General features: G+C 39.0%; 1 protein-coding gene across 2 annotated transcripts in view; it reads left to right on the top strand.

Moving 5' to 3' along the window:
• The first annotated feature begins 2,350 nt into the window (after positions 1 to 2,350).
• EPYC (epiphycan) overlaps positions 2,351 to 21,584 on the top strand; it is a 33,305-nt gene continuing 14,071 nt past the window's right edge. The window contains exons 1-2 of one of the 2 annotated variants that reach the window (XM_054016209.1): positions 2,351 to 2,468; positions 4,803 to 4,979. In XM_054016209.1, coding sequence (XP_053872184.1) covers positions 4,812 to 4,979 — 168 coding nt within the window. In that variant the 5' untranslated portion in view covers positions 2,351 to 2,468; positions 4,803 to 4,811. Of the gene's footprint in view, positions 2,469 to 4,798; positions 4,980 to 21,584 lie in introns of both variants that reach the window. The other variant, XM_054016208.1, reaches the window with a different exon arrangement.

The raw sequence follows: 21,584 nt of genomic DNA, 5'->3' as shown, positions 1-21,584 counted from the left end.
GTATTGAGGACGCACTCCACCGATCTAATGCGCTTAGTGGGAACATGCACGATCGACTGTATAAAATGGCTTACTAAAGATTGACTTCTATAAAATCAACCTACTTTCATAGTGTAGACATGCCCTAAGTGTCAGCTAGGGAGTCAGAGATCTGGGGTCAATTTCTGGCTTATCTACAGACTTCCTGTGTGACTATGTATATCACTTAATCTCTATATGCTTTGGTTCCCCATCTGTAAAATGAAACTAACAATACTTCCTTTTTCTACCTGTTTAGTCTGTAAGCATTTTTTTTCCGGCCACGGAATGTCTTTTACCATGAGTTTGCACAGTGCCTAGCACAATGGGGCTCTGAACTCAGTTGGGCCTTCCAGAGGCTACTAAAATAATAATAATAATATAATGTTTGAGAGTGAATGTATTGCTGTATAGTCAATAAAGCATATTGTAGTCTGGGAGGACTCCAGAAACCAAACAAAGGATTTAAGCTGAGGCCCGCAGCCAAGGGGATTTAAATTTTGTTTGTCCTGATAACCACAAATCACCAAAGCACCACTCCTACAGAGCCACAGATATAACGAGTTGCAGGTCCTAGGCTACAATATGTCTAAATCAACCTTACTATGTGAGGAGTATTAGAAACATGGATCTCCCTTTATGATGAGCTTACCTTAAACAGTTACCTGCCTTAGCCAGGCTCGCCAAAGCGTGAAGGATCAGGGCCTTCTGTGTAAAAGAAATTCAATCACTGACCAGCCTGCCTGTCTGGAAAGAATAATTCTGTAAAGGAAAAAGACATATGGAAAGTGAACTGAAGTAGAAAAAATCCTTTAAATCAATTCAAAATAAATTTTAATGTAAAGATAGAGCATAGGTCACCCTAGTACCCAATCAGCAGGTTAAAAAAACCCACTTGTATAACCAATGGAGGTAGAAAATCAGCGCTAGATTGCTCAGGACGGTGCTTACTCATTTGCTGCACAGTGCATGAAAGGTACAACTGCTTGCTTTGAGGCCAAGTGGTAAATGCTCAAAATGAAATCAGTTCACTCCTCTCAGAGCCCAAGTACAATACCTTAGGTTTGAGACCAGTGTTGCTTGATTCAAGAGCAAAGAGATGGAATTATTTGCAGAAAGAGCATATTGTATAGTGGGCTACTTCAGCATTCACTATCTCAATTGTCTAATGGAGGAAGCTATTGATATAATGGAAGGAGACCCAGGAAAATGAAATGACAAATACTCTATTCTCTTAGTTAAGACCTACCTTCAGAGAGCAGAATGAATGTTCTTTAAAACAAAAGGGAAATTGAAGAGAGGGGATATTATCATGAGATAGGGACCACCATCATTTAAACAAGAGCTATTTCCCAAAGACTGGGAAAAGAATACTTGGATGAGGTGCTTTCTAAGGATATTGCTGCAAGAGTGCTCAGTGAAATGTAAGAAGAAAATATTAAGCAGTACATATGAATGCAGAGTATCTGTACTAGGCTCAAATTCAGTTCACACTGTCAGGTATGTTGAACCAAAAAAGAAATATTACTTGCAGGGAGAACTATTTAATATTTAATCCAGTTTGCTAGGGTCTTGCACTTACAGCAAGGGAAAATATGCATTCTCAATTCAATGGGACTCATAGTGTTTGCCTGCAGAAGCCTGGCTATGTGTTACTTTTTGAATGTTTTAAATGGCTTAGCCAAAACATGTTTTCCACTTGGTAATAAGGGGCCATATTCAACTCTCAGTTAAATCATTATAAATCCAGAATAACTCAACTGAATCTGGAATAATTCTATTGAAGTCACTCAGGTGTAATTTAAATCAGGATTTGTCCCAAAGTTAAAATCAATACAAATACTTTTTAAAAGTATGTAGATATTATCCTGGATTTTGTTACATTTTCTTTTACCATCAGGGATATCCTGTAATTAGGTATATTCTTTACTTAATATCTGAATATTAAATAGTAATAAAGACAAACCCTTCTAAATGTAAAAAACCTTGTTGTTCTAAGTCTTTGATTCCATTTGTTTCATTGCATTAAAGCATCAGGTACATCCTTGCACAGATGTAATACATAGAATGCAAGTATTTTGCTTTTTCCTTTATTGCAGAACTTATAATGAATGGGCTCTAAAATTAAAAGTCTCTCTCTCTTTCTGCTCCTGAGATTTGAGGCACATTGATGGATTTTATTTATTTATTTATTTAGGCAACATGCTCTGTAACTTCTGAAGCAAACTGTACTTGCTTACAATACAAGCTTTGTTTGATTTCACTTCAATTTGATTCAGCAACATTAATATCAAGACCAAAAACCTTCTCAGAATGAGGTCTCCACTTGAGGGTAAAAATTGTACCACCCTCCCACAGGTCCAAAATCCCAATGCCATTGGTCAGGGTCAAATACCACTGGCTCTGCTTTCTGAGTAACTCTCTGCCATTTGAGAAAGTAGAAGCCAAAGGTAAGTTTTACTACTTCTTTTCTTGATTGGTAAATTGGATTCTTAAAGATGGAAATAGTTTTTTTGATATTTGTTTTATTCTATCATGGAAAATACTAATTCAAATGAGGTAGACTACGGATGCTATTTACTTTATTTTTTTTCTTTAAACATTTCTTAGTTCCTTCCTGTGAAAGGTGTATATGATCTTCAATAAAATATTTGAACTGACAGCTACAGTAGATGCCAATATAATTACAGTGTGTTCCAATATCTGCTGCATAAAAAAAGTAGAGACACAAACTTTGCAAGCAGGTCCAGGTACTACAGTTATAGAGATACAGTTTAATGGAGGTGAGAAGATAACTGATTACTTATTTTGTTGCTGATATTCTTGTTACATGAGATAAAGTCTTTAAAAACTCATACACTTTTATATCTAGGAAATGTAAAAATGGTTTTAAAATTATTTGAACATAAAGAAAACAGACAATTCTTAAATGATTAATTACATGTAATATTGATATATAGGGACTGCTCAGAAAAGTTTACACAAGGCAAAAAGAAACCTATGCCTGATACATTAGTGATAATACACAGCATACTTTATTGTTGGACCTTGGGGATGAATGCCAGAATCAAGCCAACCATAAAATGAGGCCAGTAACAATCCTGACAAAAATAGGGAACAGAAAATAAAGACAAGGAAAAACAAATTATTTCATGTTTTCTTTGGCTATTAAACCAGCAGCAACAATTAAAAGAACTGGGAATACAGAACGGAGTGAGGGCCATAACGAATGTATTCTTCTTATATTTGAAGGCTCTGTAATAGAATTATTTGTAAAAACAAAACAAACAAAAAAACTTTAATAATCTTGTAAGACACCATTGAAAAGCTGCCATTCAATTAAGACTTGTTCAAAGACTAGCTAAGCTGTCTCTGGGTTTTCCCAGAAGCAGATAAAAAAATTGTTTGAAAAAGCACTGGAAGGAAAAATGAGTGCCTTGTGCAGTTCATCATCCCCACTGGAATTTCATAACCTCGTGCCTAAACCTGCTTCATAAAGACCTTCTTTCAAGTAGCTGAAGTTCAGTCTGTTGCTCAAACTATGCAACCTCAAAAGGAAAGGTTCTCATGAATTTCTTATCTCTCATACACTGGGTAGTTTTTTAAGCAGCTAGAATTTATAAGTGAAATAATAAAATACCATAATACGACTGAGGATTGTACATAGTATCATAGGGAGTACAGTTTATTAGTCCTTATTGGACCTATTCAGCAATTATTTACTGTCAGTACTCCTGTTGAAATCAATCATAGCTATAGGTAAGTAAAGGATTGAATAAGGAATGCTAAATAGAGCCATACACATGGATATTTTAGATATCAGTGAATGGATCACTTAAGCATGAGAGGGAAGGAATGTTAATATTCAGTCCTATCCTATTTTCTACTGATTTTATTAAAATATGGAACATTTAAATCAATTTCACATGTTCGATATTCTAGCTGGGGAAACGAGGTGACTATCACACCACCACTTCTTATTGGAGCTAGTTAAAAGAATGGATCGAGTGGGTAAGAAAAAATGCAGCATACCATTCCTTTAAGTTGTGGTGGGGACATACTGTTTTTATTTTTTTTCAGTTGGAGATCTGCAGAGGGGATATTTTTAAAATATCTCATGCCTTCCAACCAGTTGAAATGCTATATTTCAACATATTGGTAAACAGAGTAAAAGTACTTGAAATAAGATACTACTGGAATGGTGGAAAAAAGATTCTACTCTTCTTGGGTTTGTAGGGGAAATATAGAATTCTGTTGCAGGACATTTTGAAAGGTGAATCATTATTAACGTGATGTATAAAAAGTCTACTAATTTGGCCCTTGATTAGCTTCTCAAATGTCATTTTATGCTGGAATTGAAAGGGCCAACGTTATGAGAGTCAAAATGTATTCCTCTTTCAGCTTTTCAGAGCTATTCTCATAGAGGCAAGTTTTGTCAAGAAATCCTCTGTTAATGTTCTCTTGAAACACGTGAAAATCAGTGGGCCAGATACTAAGCTGTGGTAAATCAGCACATGCCCAATGAAGTCTGCAGAGCTATGCTGATATATACCAGCAGTGGATCTGACTGAATTATCCTGATTCAAATGAAATTGTAAGGTATATTCACATTAACATAATCATCAATTAATAAATACTTTCAATCAATGATCCTGGAATTTTTACGATAGCTCCTCAGTCTTCAGAATTCTTGCTAAAATTGCATATCCTGCTTGTATAAGATTGAAATTTTGCAGGTTATTTGCAATTGTGTATTTATGCATATTATGTTTCCATTTAGAAAGAATTGAACAATGAAGACATTTGCAAATATTTTTCTGGGACTTTTTATCTTTGAGACCATTGTGGCTGCTCCTACAATAGATACCTTAACTTATGACTCTGAAACCTATGATGTAGCATTGGAAGACTTGGATAATCTTTATGACTACAATGAAAACCTCCCCGTGGACCAGGCAGAGGTAATCTGAACTTCATTTATTTTGCTTTTCCAAAAAGTACAATGCATAAATGCAGTGGTTATTTAGGATATTTTTAACTATTCATCATTGAGACTGGTCTATTGGTGTGGTGGCTATTGCATACAGTTGACTCAACAGTTTTCTGTGTAATTTAATATACCATATTTAACACATGATTTCTCCCCATCTTCACATGTGGTCCAAGATGTGCCCCTGAATTTTTTAGAGCTAATCCTTGAGATTATAGCCAATAGCCTCTGTTTCTCTTAGCTTTCCTCACTTGGCTCTGATACAGGTTGGAGGCTCTCATGGTGGTGCCACTATGGTAGTGGGACAAAACCGAGAAATGGAGAAAGTTGGGATGGAAGAAACATCCACAGTGCCCCATAAAGTGGGATAGAGCAAGGCTGTTTCCTGAGGTTGCATTATAGAACAATGGATACACGGGATACAGGTATTTCAGCCCAAAAGCTCTTTCTATAACTGTTGGAACAGAGATGAAGGAAAGGAGGAGGGAAGGAAAGGGGAATAAGAGAAAAACAAGAATGGAAGAAAGATAATTAAGGAGAAAAGACTAAAAGAGAAAATGATTAAACTGATTATAGTCCACTCCTGCTGTAAGGACTTAGGCAAACTCCCAAAGAGGCAATCGGGGTTTGCCTGAGTCAGCATTGAGTGCTAAGAAAATATGAAGAATAAAAGAATGTTAACTAATGTTAGATTTAGATAATAAAAACAAGACTTGTATTAAATATTATATGTTGGGGGTTCTGAATCTGAATCCTTCCTGTGCCATCAGATGTTCATTAGGGCACAAACAAAGCAATGCCATCCCTGTCTATCATGCTGTTTGCCAGAAGGACTAGCTTGTTGTGTTTCTATAACTTCTTTATGAGGACAGGTTTTTGACCTCTCATTTAGCCCCTAACCTGGATCATCAATGAGCTGCTTCTTGTCTGGTCCCTACCCTTTGACATGCTCAGTTTGGACGGCCCTGCCAGGAGTAAAAGTTCCTACCCGCCCAGCTCTCAGGGTCATTGGAATGTGCAAGGTTGCATCAAGGTGCAGTCCCCACTCCACAAAGTTTTGGTGCTCATTACCTAACAGAATTATACAGGTTTACAGGAGTTGTTATTGTTTTAGGGTTTGATGATCGAGGACAGTAACTGTAACTAACATGTGGTAACTATGTAATAAACATTTCCTAGCAGTAAAACAATAGGCCAGAGTCAGATGGTGTAAGTTTGCATAGGTCTATTGAAATAAATGCTGAATACTAACATAGAATCTGGCCCTAAGGTCATAAACACTCACTGATGTAATGCAGGGGAACTGTACTGTTCCTTTTAAAATAGGGAGGAAGATTTCTGCTAAGCCAGGGATCTGCCTTTATGGAAAAATGTTTGAAATGGGTTTAAATGTTCCCAAAATACAAGGTCCACAATGAGCTGGTTGCTCTCAGGAATGTTTGCAAACTGCCTGCTAATGATCATCTTCCTTCCCTGCTCCAGACATGGTGAAAAGGTGGCTGACTCTCCCCTACAGAGATGACTCCCCTTAGTCTATCTCCCCTATGCACGGCCCCCATTTGCAGACACCCAGCTCTCCCCACACTCATGTTTCCTGTGTGTCTTCCCTGAGAAATTTACCTCCACTCACTGAAAGCCTCAGCTGCATGTCAGCTGAGTATATTTGATGTTGATTACTATGTGATACTTATGCCTTGCTTCCATCTGCAAAATAAAGGAACCTACATCACTACTGTAGGGCTTCTCTTATTTAAGAGAGACAATTTTGCACCTGCTACCCTTCCTTTGTGATGTCTGAATTAAACCAGTAAATATATTACACCACCGAATGCCAGTGGTGAATATAATGAATCCCATGCACTCTGTTCTCTTTGTGAGTTGCCCAGTAAGCTCCCATTTCATCAAGACATGGAGTGGCTCTCTTTACCAAATTCCAACGATTAAGGATCGAAACAGGGCTAGCTTCTTGTAGCTCACTTCCTGCTAAATGGTAGTGCAGGGTTCAGTGCTTAATTTGTGCCGGGGTTTCTCTGGACTGAGTCCCGGCACCTCTAGGCTTGGCCATTCATAGCCCTGGCATCTCTGGGCTCCCAGACAGCAGCCACCACTCTCCAGATGCCAAGCTCTGAAGACAGCACTGCCATCAGCAGCAGTGCAGAAATAAGAGTAGCAGGATATGGTGTACTACCACCCTTACTTCTGCACTGCTGCTGGCGGCAGCACTGCCTTCAGAGCTGGGTGCCCGGCCAGTAGCCATCACTCTCTGGCTGCCCAATCTGTGCTTAATTTGTGGTGGGGCTTGCCAGGGCTGAGCCCTGGCGCCTCTTTCATTACAATTTAAGCAGTGGCAGGGTTCTCAGCCCAATCTTTGCTCCCACCAACCAAAGAGAAGAAGTCTCTCCATCTCAATTTCCCTCCACTTCCCTATGAAAGTAACAAATGGGAGGGTGAGATCCCCTCAATAGGAAAGAAATCAGAGCTAGAAAAGCCCTATTAAATTGTTTTATCAATCTCTCTCTCCCAAGACAGGATTGTCTCCTATTACTGAGCAGTTCATTCAGTCTTATTTTAAATTCCTTTAGTGATGCATCATCCGTCACAGCTCTTGGAAGGTTGTGTAGTTTAAAAGACCTCCTGGTAAGAACATTTTCCAGCTATCTAGCCAAAAAATTTCCTCTGCTTAGTTCCATCTCTTTACTTCTTCCATGTCCCATCCTGAGCAAGTCAAGGCACTCATAGTTCCCTGAAGTCAATGAGAGTTCTGAGTGCTCAGCACTTTTGAAAATCAAGCCACTATAAAGTAGGTGTTTAAATAGGGATTTAGGTGCCTAGGCACCCAAGTTTAAAAATTGTGGCCATAAATTATATTTTAATTGCTAAAAATAATTTGTAATTTGTTTAATTGCTAAAGTTAATTTGTTTAATTGCAAACAAAATGTATCTCCTCATTCCATCACTCCTATGCCTCCTATCTGACATGGAATCCAATTGTAGTTATAAATCTGAGCTACATAAAGGGCTCTGTTTAACAGAAATTATTCATGCAATGGCACAGATTATAGGTATTGGTGTGAAGTGATGAGTGATGGTGCAAACTCAGGCTAGCTGTAGAATCCCAGTCTATCCCATTTATGGATGGCTGCTCTTTAGGGTCCTGACACACTTCCATTCACTTCAGTGGGCTTTAGATCAAGCCTTAGACCCTTAAGGCACTGTAGACAATTACTCTACCTCTTGCATTAAGCACTTTAAAGTCAAGTGACCTGTGAATTTTTCAAAGTGCCTGATTTACACCAACATCCCATTAAATGTCAATGGGACCTAGACACCAAAGTCAGTTAAGTGCTCTTCAAAATTTTACCCAACAGGTATTATACCTGAGTATTCAAATATGCAAGCACCAAATTCAGTTAGATCTCTGCAGACTGGGAAAAGATATAAAGATATTGAAAGTCTGAGTTCATTCACCATCTAGGTCAGTAGTAAACAGTGGGTAAGAGAAGAATCAGTTCCATTTTGTTTATTTAAAAAGAAAGAGAGTGTGTACTTGATATTCTTTTATGGAAGTCCATCTCTTCAGGCTGGAGATCATGTTGCCTGTGAAGTGAGTACCATCTCAACACTGAATTAATAGATCTGGAAAATGACAACCCTTAGACATTTATCTTGAACATGAGCACAAATAAAGAGCTGGTCGCTTTTTCTAGACTTGCAGGGGTCCACTGATGTGAACCTGCTGGAAGGAGCATAGGCAGATCTTGCAATAATGTGAAGTCATATGAGTGTGGTCTCAGAACTGAATGTTTGAGAAACTTAGTCACTAACACTTTCCCTCTGCCCTTTGGGGTTTGTTGGTAGGATGTATCAGGATGAGTGAGCCTGAAGAGAGGTATCTGTAGGAATGTTTGTGAGAAAGAAACCATTTGGAAGGTAGGTGAGGAAAATGGCAGCTGTAATTAGTGGAAGAGATCATGGGGGGAGTTGTGGGCACTTTTAAAAAATTGCCTTGTTGGCCAGATTTATTTATTTTTAAGTAAGGGAGCTCAGAGAAGAGGTCTGGTTGGGTAACTTAAGCAGCCTGCTAGAGGCAAACAGGGCCTTAAATATCCTGTCAATTTACTTCCTCCGATTCCGAGGAGAGTCTATTTCCTTTAAATTTTGTGCTTGGGATCCAGGTCCAGGGGTTCATTTCTGTGACTTCTGTTTTAGAGATTTTCTTTGGGGAATCTTTGTATTCCAGTGAAAATAAATGTATACTGGTATTTTTATAGACTCCATGGACTTTGTGGACTATTTTCTGTAAATTATGTCACCTAGCTGGTGGTTGTTAAAGTTATCTCTGGTGAAGCCTCTAATTTTTAGTTAGTACAACGTTAAGTTTGTACAGTTAACAGGCTACAAGGATGATGTCAGTGAGCCCCTGAGGTCCCTTCCCACGGTATGTGGATAATAGACCTAACTTTATCTCCTTCAATGTGTTCATCTGGTATAATCAGTGTGTGTGGGAAACATGGTATATGGATGTTAGAAGGGTAAGATAGCTGAGGTTTTGTATTACTTAGGAGAAATGTACTCAATCCTTCATCAGAACTGGGGGGCAGTATAATAGGTAAGGTTAAATTTTGGCTATGAAACCCAAAGTTGGTTCTAGCACCATTGCCCTGAGACCTGCAAGTTCTACTATGGCTTTGTAGTGGAAGGAAATTTATTGTCGGAGAGCCTTAAGTAAAGAAAAGAAGTAACTCAACTAGAAATTTTTGTGGTGTTTGTAAACAGACTAGTGCCAACCACAGACAACAGGAAAAAGAAAATAAACTTAAGAACCAGGAAGAAATGCTGAGGTCCTTACAGAATAAGACTAGGAAGGAGAGATTTAAAAGGCAGCCTTCAAACTTTTTAAATAGGGTTTATCTTTTTAAACTGTCAGACAATCATAGTTTAAATATAAGTTGAAATACCATATCTTTTCCTCATAATATTTTTATTAATGATTATTTATATTATAGTAGCAACCAGAGGGTCGCAATCAATATTGGGGCGTCCTTGTACTAGGTTCTATAAAAACCATATACAAAGTCATATTTTCTTCCCCAATATTGGTGTAATCAAAAGACCAGACTGTCAAAGGCACTACTCATGTGAGTAAAATGATCACTGATTCCGGGGTTCAGAGACTTTCATTCAAAGAGGGCTTACACTGAATCTGTTAAATGAAAACTTGATTTGAACAGCATGTAAGACAATACTGAGAACTGGAGACTGATTTATGCATATTCCAGCTAGTAAACTCAAAGAAAATCCTAGCACAGTCTGATTACAGGGTATATTTACACATGTCTAATCTATTTTCCTTACAGCAGACAAAGCTGCTTTACAGCAGAAGGAAGGACAAATTGAGACAACATCTACACTATGAACTAGGTGTGTGATCCCCCGCTCTTGTAGACTTACTTGCAGGAGCTTAAGAGGTAGCACAAACATAAACAGTAGTGTAGCTGTGGTAGCATGGGCCATGACAAGTACATACCCATGGGGTTCAGGTGAGTATGTACTCGGCCCCACTAAGCCATATCACCACTGCTGCTGCCCGTGCTACCAGGGCTATTTATACTTGTGCTAGCTCGAAAGGAGCCAGCCAGAGTATGCCTGCGTGAGCTAGGAATCACACTCCTAGCTTGTAGTGTAGATGTAGCCTAAGAGGCATTGAGATGGAAGTAAAATGTTTTCAACTGAGATCTGCAATGTGATGGGGAAAATCAGTGAGCCTGAGAGATACAAGATGGCTATGTTAGATGACAGGAGCTAAGGAAACGGTAGCAAGTTTAAGAGAAGGGACAGAGATGAGGCCAGGGCAAAACAAGTGAAGAAATTGGATTGGGGAGTTGATGGCAGGAAAAGGGTTAAAACACAATAATATCCTGTGACTGGTGTTGGGAGTGCAAGGTGGGAAACTGAGTCACAAATCCATCCAATTTAGGCTTAATTAATTTTGACCTTAATTTATACAATTTCAGACAGATTTGTTGTTATAATGTCTGCCCATATGTTTATGCCAGACAAACGGATAAGATGGACTTGGTAGAGGGCCCAAGTTACCACATTCCTGGGCACTGGGAAGGTCTCCTGTACTTCATGATGGTAGTCACTGCCTCAGATCTGGTCCTTCAGTCCTGTTCCTTCAGTTTCTGGCCTGGTGTTTGCCCAATTTGGACCTTTATCACTTGGGTCTTTTTATATATTTCCTCATCATGCATTATTTAACCTTTCTCCAATCAACATTAAGCACACTAATCATTTGTTTTAGGTAATATGCATGTGCAAGTTTCAATTTACACAACTTTTGCTACTTATACAATTTTCATACCATTCTACATCTGTGTCACCCTGCTCTTGGGATTTCCCAGTAAAGCGGGCTTCTTGTCATTATAGGTTTATATATTTTACCTAAAATTTTCCAGCACATGTTGTCTTTGTCCTGTCATCAATTACATCTGCAATTCCATGAAAAAGGAGAATTGGAAGAACAGCACTCGTGTCAGGCAAAGCTTTGGCCTAAATGTAACCTTATCTAAACTCATTCACTATCCATAATTGTAAATTACTAAAGTGTAACTAACAAAACTCTTAATCTGAACATTCTGCAATTCTTTATATTTCAATATCATTATTTAGAATATGTGTATTATCATACACACATAGGCGATAAAAAATGCCACAGCCTCAAAATGTCAGCATTTTCTTTATCTTCCTTAAACATAGGTTTTGAGAGACTTTTTCACTCAGAGTCCAACCCTAGGTTTGCAAATCATTACAAAAAAGCTTTGTCAGTAATTTTCCTGTATTGCATTTTAAGGGGTGTCTTAATTTTAGGGGCTTAATAATCAAAACTGGGGAATAAGAGCCTACACAGAGGATGGCTCAGAAGACTGGTAATTGTCTGCACACTATTTTATCACATACTCATTGGCTTAAACTTTTATTAAGTAAGTTATTATTGCTCAGCTGCCCACACAAAACAAATTTGTGGTGGTAGTTTAATTCATAGTGTACAGGCACATATGACTACAAAAATTCCACCTGCAATTGGCACACTTTTTGGCAATCTCATTTGAGAAGATGAGGACTGAATAGGAGCGAAGATGAAGCTATTAACTCACTCCTACAAGTGAAGGCTCAGGTACATTGTCAAGGTAGTGTGAGGAAGCTTGTACTGCTTCTACTACCTACGCTGTACTTTCTTGAACTAGATAGAAGACTTCAGGGCATGTCTGTATAACGCCAACAGACCCCGGTCGTCAGCGGGTGGGATCGAACCTGGGACCTCTGGAGCTAAATATATGAGCCTCTCCTGCATGAGCTAAAAAACATATGGCTGTTAGCTAAGGCTGTAGAGCAGACTCATTAATCTCTCTCTAAGTAGTCTCGGTACCACTAAATGGGACAGAACACTAGACCCAGGAGGTGTGGGTTATATTTACACTTACCGGGGAATCAACGCTGTGGCGATAGATTTACCGGGAGTCAATTTAGCGGTTCTAATGAAGAACTGCTAAATCGACTGCAGATTGCTCTCCCGTCAACTCCAGTACTCCACAGGAATGAGAAGTGTACGGTAAGTCGATGGGAGAGTGTCTCCCGTCGACCGAGTGTGGTGTAGATATCGCAGTAAGTCGACCTAAGCTGCATCGACTCAAGCTATGTTAGTCACATAGCTGGAGTTGTGTAACTTAAGTCGACTTACCTCCGTTGTGCAGACAAGGCCTCAGGCTGACAATCCAACACCTTTCATGAGCATGACATGCATTTTTAAGATGTTAGCTTCATCATTTTCATTTGATGAAGCTAACATGGATCTGGGAAATCCTCAATCAACAGGGGAATTAAAGCTTTCACAAGACACCATTTGTCCTTTATCTTAACACTGAAAATCTCCTGCTTTCTATTAGCTTCTTATATAGCTCAACTGTGATGGAGGTATACAAACCCCACACTGGAGGAGGGGTTAAGGAGCTGCTCTGGGCCTGTGTGACTCTGACCTACCCCAGCTACAAAGCCTTCATAGGCTGGAGGAAGAGCTTAAAAAGGGAAGCAAATTAGCTCAGTGGCAGACAGGCAGGTGACCTGAACTCCTCTCCCAGGAAGGAACACCACAGGTACTCTTGCTGCCTCAGGCCAACTTGCAAAGGAGGGACTGGTGACTTTTGAAGGTCAGAAACTTTATCTCTGTGTTCTGTTATTTACTTTACCCTGTGGGAAGAACAGGCAGTGGTAGGAAGTGATCTAGGGAGGCAGCTATAAAACACCCCATACTGTAGGGTTTAGCTGCGATTGGAGCTTGGTGGAGAGGGTGGGCCCAGGCTCCCATACCAAGATTTAAAGAGTGGACTATAGCAGATGTCTATCCCTCAGTGAAGAACCTAGCTGGGGAAGACACTGACCCAAGGGGAGCAACAAAGAGTCCTGTGGCACCTTATAGACTAACAGATACTTGACCCAAGTGGGAATTTCCAAAGCCCTTGCTGACTTCAGAAGTCACATTGTTGGACTTTGTATACCCCAAAATGGGTGGTCACCTTTGAGTGACCTGGCCAGAGGGCTGAGCCTCTGAAAGAACAGAGCTCCACCACCAGATGGAGCTATAGTGAGAAAGGGGAACACCTGGAAAGACGACATCTCCCAAACCCTAGCCTGAGCACTAGGCAGCACTAGTGGTAAGTGTTCGCACCAAGGTTTAACTGCAGCTCTTAAATTTGTTCAGTTATTCATGATTGCCTTCACCCACTTGCACTCTTCAAAAAAATATTAAAGCTCATGGATATTAAAGGATAGTCATAAAGTCACATGGCTGCAAATCTGTAATTGTAAGTAATTGATAGTAGTCTTGGAAAAACTGCCCTAGAGCATATGGGTAGCAGATCAGCATATCTATTCCCTGCCCCCAATATGACTCCTACATATGTGGAAAGTGGCATGCACAGGACCTTGAGCTGTCACAAAATGATCATAATGATCCCTTTTGACCTTAAAATCTATGACTATGACTTGCATGAGAAGGGAGTTCCACTCTGACTATGAATTATCTGCTATCCACTCCTTTGCACCTCCTGAGCTGCAAAGAGACCAGATCTAAGTATCAAAACTGGCCCAGTACAGTTTTATACAGTACTATTGCTACCACTGGGTTTTTAGCACTGGTCCAACCAAAAGAGCTGCTGAAGGCTGACTTATTTCACACACCTAATACATTTCTAAACAAAACATCAGGAACAGAAACTAGGGCACCTGAAACTGCAAATGAAATTGGTAATCAGGCTGGATGGAGTCAGAGTCAGAATTTGATTTCATTGGTATCAGTGTAAACCCAGCGTCTCTCCATTTAAATCTGGTACAAGTACAACAGAAGTGAGAAGTAAAGCCTCAATCATACCAGTAGAATTAGGGGTTACTCAGGATTTACACCAGCATGTCTGAAATCAGCATGCAACCCACAAACTCTTGCCCTTCAAAAGAGGAGCCTCAGGATACCTATTTGCGATTCTGTGGCCAAAGATGAATGGATGGAACATTCCTACTTCCCATAAGAAATTCAATGGAAGAACCCAGGAACCTTCCTGTGTCCATGGACAGCTGCCACAGACGTTAGCTTCTGAAGAGTCACCATACAACTAATTTTGTTTGCACAGAGCTATACATATAACAGTGTACCTGCCTTGAAGAACTTGCCATCTAAATAAATGTTACTTTAACATGCAATTTGCTGCTGTCTCACTGGGTTATAGATTTTAAGATAAAGAGGAACAAAGAAAGAAACTAGACTGAGGCAACTTCTGTAATAAACATCTTAAATTGCTAGGCATTTTCTTGTATAGTAGCTGCCATCTTCTGTACCATGCAATCTGCCCCTCTTCCTTCAAATGCCTCCCCAAAACTCATTTGCTTTCAATTAGTGTTTCATCACTCATTTCTGTTCAGAGGTATTTGCTCTCTTTTGTGCCTCACCATAAAAGTTCATAAACATCACAAAAATAATGTAAAGTAAAACAGCAAAAAGCTAATACATTAATTTGAGTTATGAATAATACTCTCCCTCCATTTTACTCTCTGCCTACGATATACTGTGCCTATGGACATATGAAAACTGGTTTTGAGTGCCTCATTCCATGAATAGCATCTAAAGAAAGCTGGGATGCTGGTGGAAGAGAAAGTCTATAGAACATTGGTACTGACTTTGGGGCTTATCCAAAGCCAGCTGATTTCAATGGAAAGAATCCCATTGATTTTAATGGGCTTTGGATCAGGCGCAACATTAGTAAATTTCATACCTGAGATGAAGAGTTGTACAAAAAGTCTAACTAGAAAGTCATTTTAAGAAGTATTGAACACCTACAATTCAAACAAAAGTCAGTCTGAGCTGGGAGTGCTCAGCACTTCTGAAAACCAGATCTTAAGTTATCTAAGATATAGACCTACAATTACAAAGGTGACTAGTAATTTTAAGTGCTCAACTTGACATGCCTGAAAGAGGCCTAATTTTCAGAAGTGGGTGCTCAGCACTTCCTTTTAGGCATTCCAAGTTGTGCATCCAAATTAAGTTGTCACTTATGAACATTTAGTACATACTGTGTAAATAGACAAGGAGAAAAATTACAAGATGCTATGTGGGTATCTGAGCTTAAAAGATTTCATGGTGTTATATTATATTAAATTCCTTGAGAAATAGTTTGACCATGTGGTTAAATATCACTGGTCTACAATTTTTGAGAAGTCGTCTGCTTCAGAGATAAAATGTGCTATTTATTATGTATTTTGATGTGCTGAATTCAAATATGACAATTAAACAACTGATTGGCTACTGTTTCTAAGATATTTAAGTTTTTACATTTTATGTCTATGTATATTGTGTAAATAGTAGAGTTTTAATCATAAATTGTAAACCTACGTCTTTTCATGTGTTTATGGTTGCTTTACATGATAATATTTCACCTGTCCTGTTTATGTAACACTTTAAAAATCAGCAAAAGGGTTATATAAATAAAATGTATTATGAAACAAAAGGCAAAAAACTATTATGTACATAGTTTAGTCCTATTCAGTGTCTACTCGGCGCTTCTTGGCTTGTCTCTTGTATTCATTAAATGGCGCATCTCTTGTCACTATCCAGCAATAGTCTGCAAGTATTGATGGGCTCCATTTGCCCTGATAGCGTTTCTCCATTGTTGCAATGTCCTGGTGAAATCGCTCACTGTGCTCATCGTTCACTGCTCCATAGTTCGGTGGAAAAAAATCTAGATGAGAGTGCAAAAAATGTATCTTTAGTGACATGTTGCAACCAAGGCTTTTGTATGCCTTGAGGAGGTTTTCCACCAACAACCTGTAGTTGTCTGCCTTGTTGTTTCCAAGAAAATTTCTTGCCACTAACTGGAAGGCTTTCCATGCCGTCTTTTCCTTGCCATGCAGTGCATGGTCAAATGCATTATCTCGAAGAAGTTCACGAATCTGAGGACCAACAAAGACACCTTCCTTTATCTTAGCTTCACTTAACTTCACTTGGAAATTTTCCACGGAGGTACTTGAAAGCTGCTTGTGTTTTGTCAATGGCCTTGACAAAGTTCTTCATCAGACCCAGCTTGATATGTAAGGGTGGTAACAAAATCTTCCTTGATTCAACAAGTGGTGAATGCTGAACACTTTTCCTCCCAGGCTCCAATGACTGTCAGAGTGGCCAATCTTTCTTAATGTAGTGGGAATCTCTTGCACGACTATCCCATTTGCAGAGAAAACAGCAGTACTTTGTGTATCCAGTCTGCAGACCAAGCAAGAGAGCAACAACCTTCAAATCGCCACAAAGCTGCCACTGATGTTGGTCATAGTTTATGCACCTCAAAAGTAGTTCCATCCTTTTGATGGTCACGGAACATGGAAACCCTAACATCACCTGCCAGGAGATTCCACTGCTGTAGTCTGGAGCCCAACAGCTCTGCCTTAATCTTGGGTAGTTCCAAATCCCTGACAAGGTCATTCAGTTCACCTTGTGTTATGAGGTGTGGTTCAGAGGAGGGGGATGGGAGAAAATGTGGGTCCTGTGACATTGATGGTTCAGGACCAGAAGTTTCATCCTCTTCCTCGTCTGACTCAAGTGAGAATGATTCTGGTGCATCAGGAACCAGCAGTCTTTCTCCGTGGGGTACTGGGCGTATAGCTGATGGAATGTTTGGATAATGCACAGTCCACTTTTTCTTCTTTGACACACCTTTCCCAACTGGAGGCACCATGCAGAAGTCACAATTGCTGGTATGATCTGTTGGCTCTCTCCAAATCATTGGCACTGTAAAAGGCATAGATTTCCTTTTCCTGTTCAACCACTGGTGAAGATTTGTTGCACAAGTTTTGCAGCATATGTGTGGGGCCCACCTCTTGTCCTGATCTCCAATTTTGCAGCCAAAATAAAGGTGATAGGCTCTCCTAACCATAGTGGTTATACTGCGCTTTTGTGATGCAAAAGTCACTTCACCACAAACATAGCAGAAGTTATCTGCACTGTTCACACAAGTACGAGGCATCTCTGCTCACTTTGGCTAAACAGAAATGTGTCCCTTTGCAAAATCAAAAACACAAATAAGAGAGCACGACACTGTATGATTTCTAGAGCTGATATAGGGCAATTTGTTCAGCAGAGTGATGTAAGCTTCGTTATGATTGCATCATCCATAACTTCTAGGAATAACATGATGCAATTCATATCATGTATGTATACCAGCTTCAGATTGCATCATTCATTATTTTGCCTAAAAAGCAAGTACTGTCCAAACCCAGTCATAGATTTATTCACAGATCCAGTCAAAGATGTATTTTAGTCATTTCTGGTTTAAATTGAAATGCCTTCCCTTTATAACTCACTTATCCTCTGCCATTCCCAAGTCAAGGGTCGTATATACTGACCCAATAGCATATCTTGAAAACCAGAGCCAATCAACAATTTTAAGCATCATTTTCGTTCTCAGTGACCAAGAATTAGTAAAGTTTGACTACATTTATTTCAGAAGCATTTTGGCTGTAGAGCAGTGTATTCTGTCATAATGTGTATGCACAAAGGAACAGAGTTAAGATTATATGTGCAACTTTAAGATTGTCCTTTGCTTACCTTTGAGGGTATAAGTGTGCAACCTTAATGTTTTCTCTCTGTGTGCGTAAAGGGATATATTTATACACAATTTGCTTATGTTTTGGTGTGTTATGCAAGGCAAGGGAGATTTGTAACGATTTAAAGAATCACACTATTTAACAAAGAAAAACAAATTCCTATAGAAAACCAAAACAAAAAAACAAACACATACTTTGACCCTCTGTAATGTCTTTGTAAAATTCTTCACTTTCTTAAAATAAGAAAGGAATTGCAGAGAACTACAGAGAAAAAACCTACTAAATCATCTAGAAATGTTTTTGCCTGAAATATCTAATAAGGCAAATCCTGCCAAAAATAAACAAACATCTGAAAGACAAAGGGACATTTTTGACAGTCTAGGAAACATCTTTCTCTTATTAAAATTTTGCGTGATCTATCACATATGTAAAAGATGGAGGCCTGCAGAACTCAGAAGCTTGATAATAAGAAACAGACTTTTACCTCTAGGTCACTGGTTCAAATCCAACCCCTGTGTAGTGGCCAAGAAGTGTTCAGAGTTTGTGAATTGTTTGTAATACATATCAGTGGTTTCTGTCCATTTTCTAGTGGAGAAATGTCGACATAAAAATCACCATTTAAACTGGCATTTTCCTCAACAACTTCAGCAGAGGTGCTAAGACTTAAATGGACTTTAAGAATGTCTCAGTAACTCTCTGTTTGCAATAGCCTCTCCAGATCAGTGTTTAAACTCATTGGCAGGACAAATATAGGGAAGCTCCCATTGTCCATGCTATCATTTCTGTGTTTGAAAGAAATGCAGTTTCAGTCATGTATCTTTCATAAGCTCTAAATTTAAAATAAAATACCTGTAATATTACACAGGAACGCAATAGGAGAAGTGATGATCTTATGCTTAGGGTATAGGAGTGGAGGCTGGAATAGCAGGATTTACTTCCTGACTCTGCTAAAGATTGTCTGTGACCTTGGACAAGTCACCTAGCGTGAAATCCTGGCTCCACTGAAGTCAATTGGAATTTTGTCACTGCCCTCTATAAAGGCAGGATTTCACTTTTAATCAATTTTCTTCAGTTTCCCAACTGGAAAACCAGGGATAATACTTATTTCAGAGGGGTTCTGTGGGACTTAATTCATCTCAATAAGTGCTTTGAGATCCTCAGAATATGTAAGTAGAAAGAGTACATACTGTAAACATCAATGTTCCAATAATGTGCCTAAAAATATGGATCATAGGGTATAATAATGGTGTGGTAGACAGGAATGTTGGTAGGAAACCTATCTTTATGACTTCACCCCTGTCATATAACATAGACCACGTTTACAAGAAGTTATTGGACATCTGTCAATAACTACTACCTCTGAACCTCAATGGCTTTCTTCCCCAGAATTTTCTTTGGAGTACAATTTCCATATCTTACTTGAATAAAAATGTGCACAAAGCCATTACTGAGTTTGGAAACACATTTTGGATGGGTTAAAACTTTTCCAAATCTGCACTTACAAAAAGTGAAACTTTACAGATGTCCACAAAACAAAGAAAGTTAACTTCTGTAGACAGACATATGCAAACACTTTTGCACAACACCAGCACAGGGTCAATACGTTTGGAATGCATCTCTCCCTCTAGGCTTTCTCCATTCAGAGAACATCTGCCCCTATTTCCTGTGTTCTCTTGGTCTTCTTTTGATTTGTCCACCCGTCCATTCCTGTTAAAGCTGTCTCACTCTCAGCCCCACAGATTGGAACAGTATGTGTTTTTGGTAGATACACTGATAAGGTGCATCCTTACTTCCTATTACCCCACATTGGCAAGCACTCATTTGCTGTCTTTTGAAGTTGTTAGTTTTTCCTTACTCCATTTGCCGTTTTCTCTTACACATTTAGAAACATTAGTGCTTCCTAATTCCAGCACCACATGCTTTCCTTTTAATTATATTGAAGTGATAGTATCTGTGAATTGTTTCAATCAAAACAAATATTGCTGCTTTCTATACACAGTCATTAGGACAAGATAAAAACATAGGGCTTGATTCTGTGTGGTATTAAACAACTTCTATGAGCTTCTAAACTGCCTCACTGTTCACTGACTTCAATGGAACTCATCACTAGAGCTGGTCAGGCATGTTTTGGCAGTTTTCCCATTGAAAAATGTTGATTCGTCAAAACTGAAACTTTGCAGGAAAGAGTCAGTTTTGACATTTTTTTTTTTACTTAAATTGAAAAAATCAAAACAGATAGTTTCAAAATCATCAAAACAAAATGTTTCAGTTGACTGGAAATAGTTTTATTTTCAGTTTGTTGATTCATGAAAGTTTTCAAGATTGACTTTTGTCCCAGTTCAGGATAGATTTTTTTTGGAAATCTTGATTTTCCCAGATTTTGTTGTGGAGGGGAGGGGGGAACAATATTTACCCTCTTCAGCTCTACTCAGCACCTCATAGTACTGGGACCTGTAATCACCCCCGAAGTTTAAATCAAACTATTTCTGTTCAATGAGTATAATGTAAATGGTTGCCAGGATCTCTTCCATACAGCATTATGGTTCTTAACATTACAAGCACCAATACAAAATTACAGCACAATATTTAAAGAGATTATAATAAGTGTGTTTTGTATTCCCGGACAATCCTGGAATCTGTCTTTCCAAAACAAACATATTGAAAGTATAATCAAGCTAAGTACTTGTATGGGGGCATATGGACAATTTTGTTCATGTTTAGGACATAGACCAAGTGCCATGTGTGTTTGTTCTTAAGTTATTTGTCCTTCATGAAAGGCCTGATTTAAAAAAAAAAAAATCCTAGCAGTAAAAGTCCTCCTCATTCAAATGCAGGTAGCTAGGATTTATGCACAGTAGTTCAGGCCATCCAGCAACCCACACTCAACTGGAGCCAAGGAGACAAGAACAGATGGGCTTGGCCCAGGAAGGGGCAGTGCCAAATCACCTGGGAGATGTGGGGATTCAGCTCCTCTCCCATGTCACCTGGTGCAACTTGTGTAAAGCCCCAAATAGTTTGTAAATCTGCTGTTCCCCCCTGGCCAGTTATCATCGTATGAATGCCCCTCTCCAGCACTGCTCACATATGGACACAGAGGAGTGAGTGTTAACTGCACCACCCTGCGCTTTCCGGAGAGAATCTACCTCCACACTTGTAAAGGCAGGTTAAGTATGCAAATCATGTTGACAGCACCCATCCAAATTGCAAAATAAACCATTTACTAGGAGAAGAAAGCTCTAGGACTAGATGCAGGCTGCCAATAATAATTGTATACAGCACACACATGCCTGTGGTTTGGTTTCTAATTTTTATAACACTTCAGAATTCTGAATCTGGACTATTCTTCAGTTCAGCTTCTCTAGTTTGAAAATAAATAAATCAAAGTGGTTTAACTAGGGAGTCCATTATGGCCAGCACACCAGCATGTGATGTCTGT

This window comes from Malaclemys terrapin, chromosome 1, assembly GCF_027887155.1.
Source record: "Malaclemys terrapin pileata isolate rMalTer1 chromosome 1, rMalTer1.hap1, whole genome shotgun sequence".
NCBI classification, from domain to species: Eukaryota; Metazoa; Chordata; order Testudines; family Emydidae; genus Malaclemys; species Malaclemys terrapin.
The sequence above is the reverse complement of the archived record's forward strand: the minus strand, read 5'-3'. Positions and strand labels throughout refer to the sequence as shown.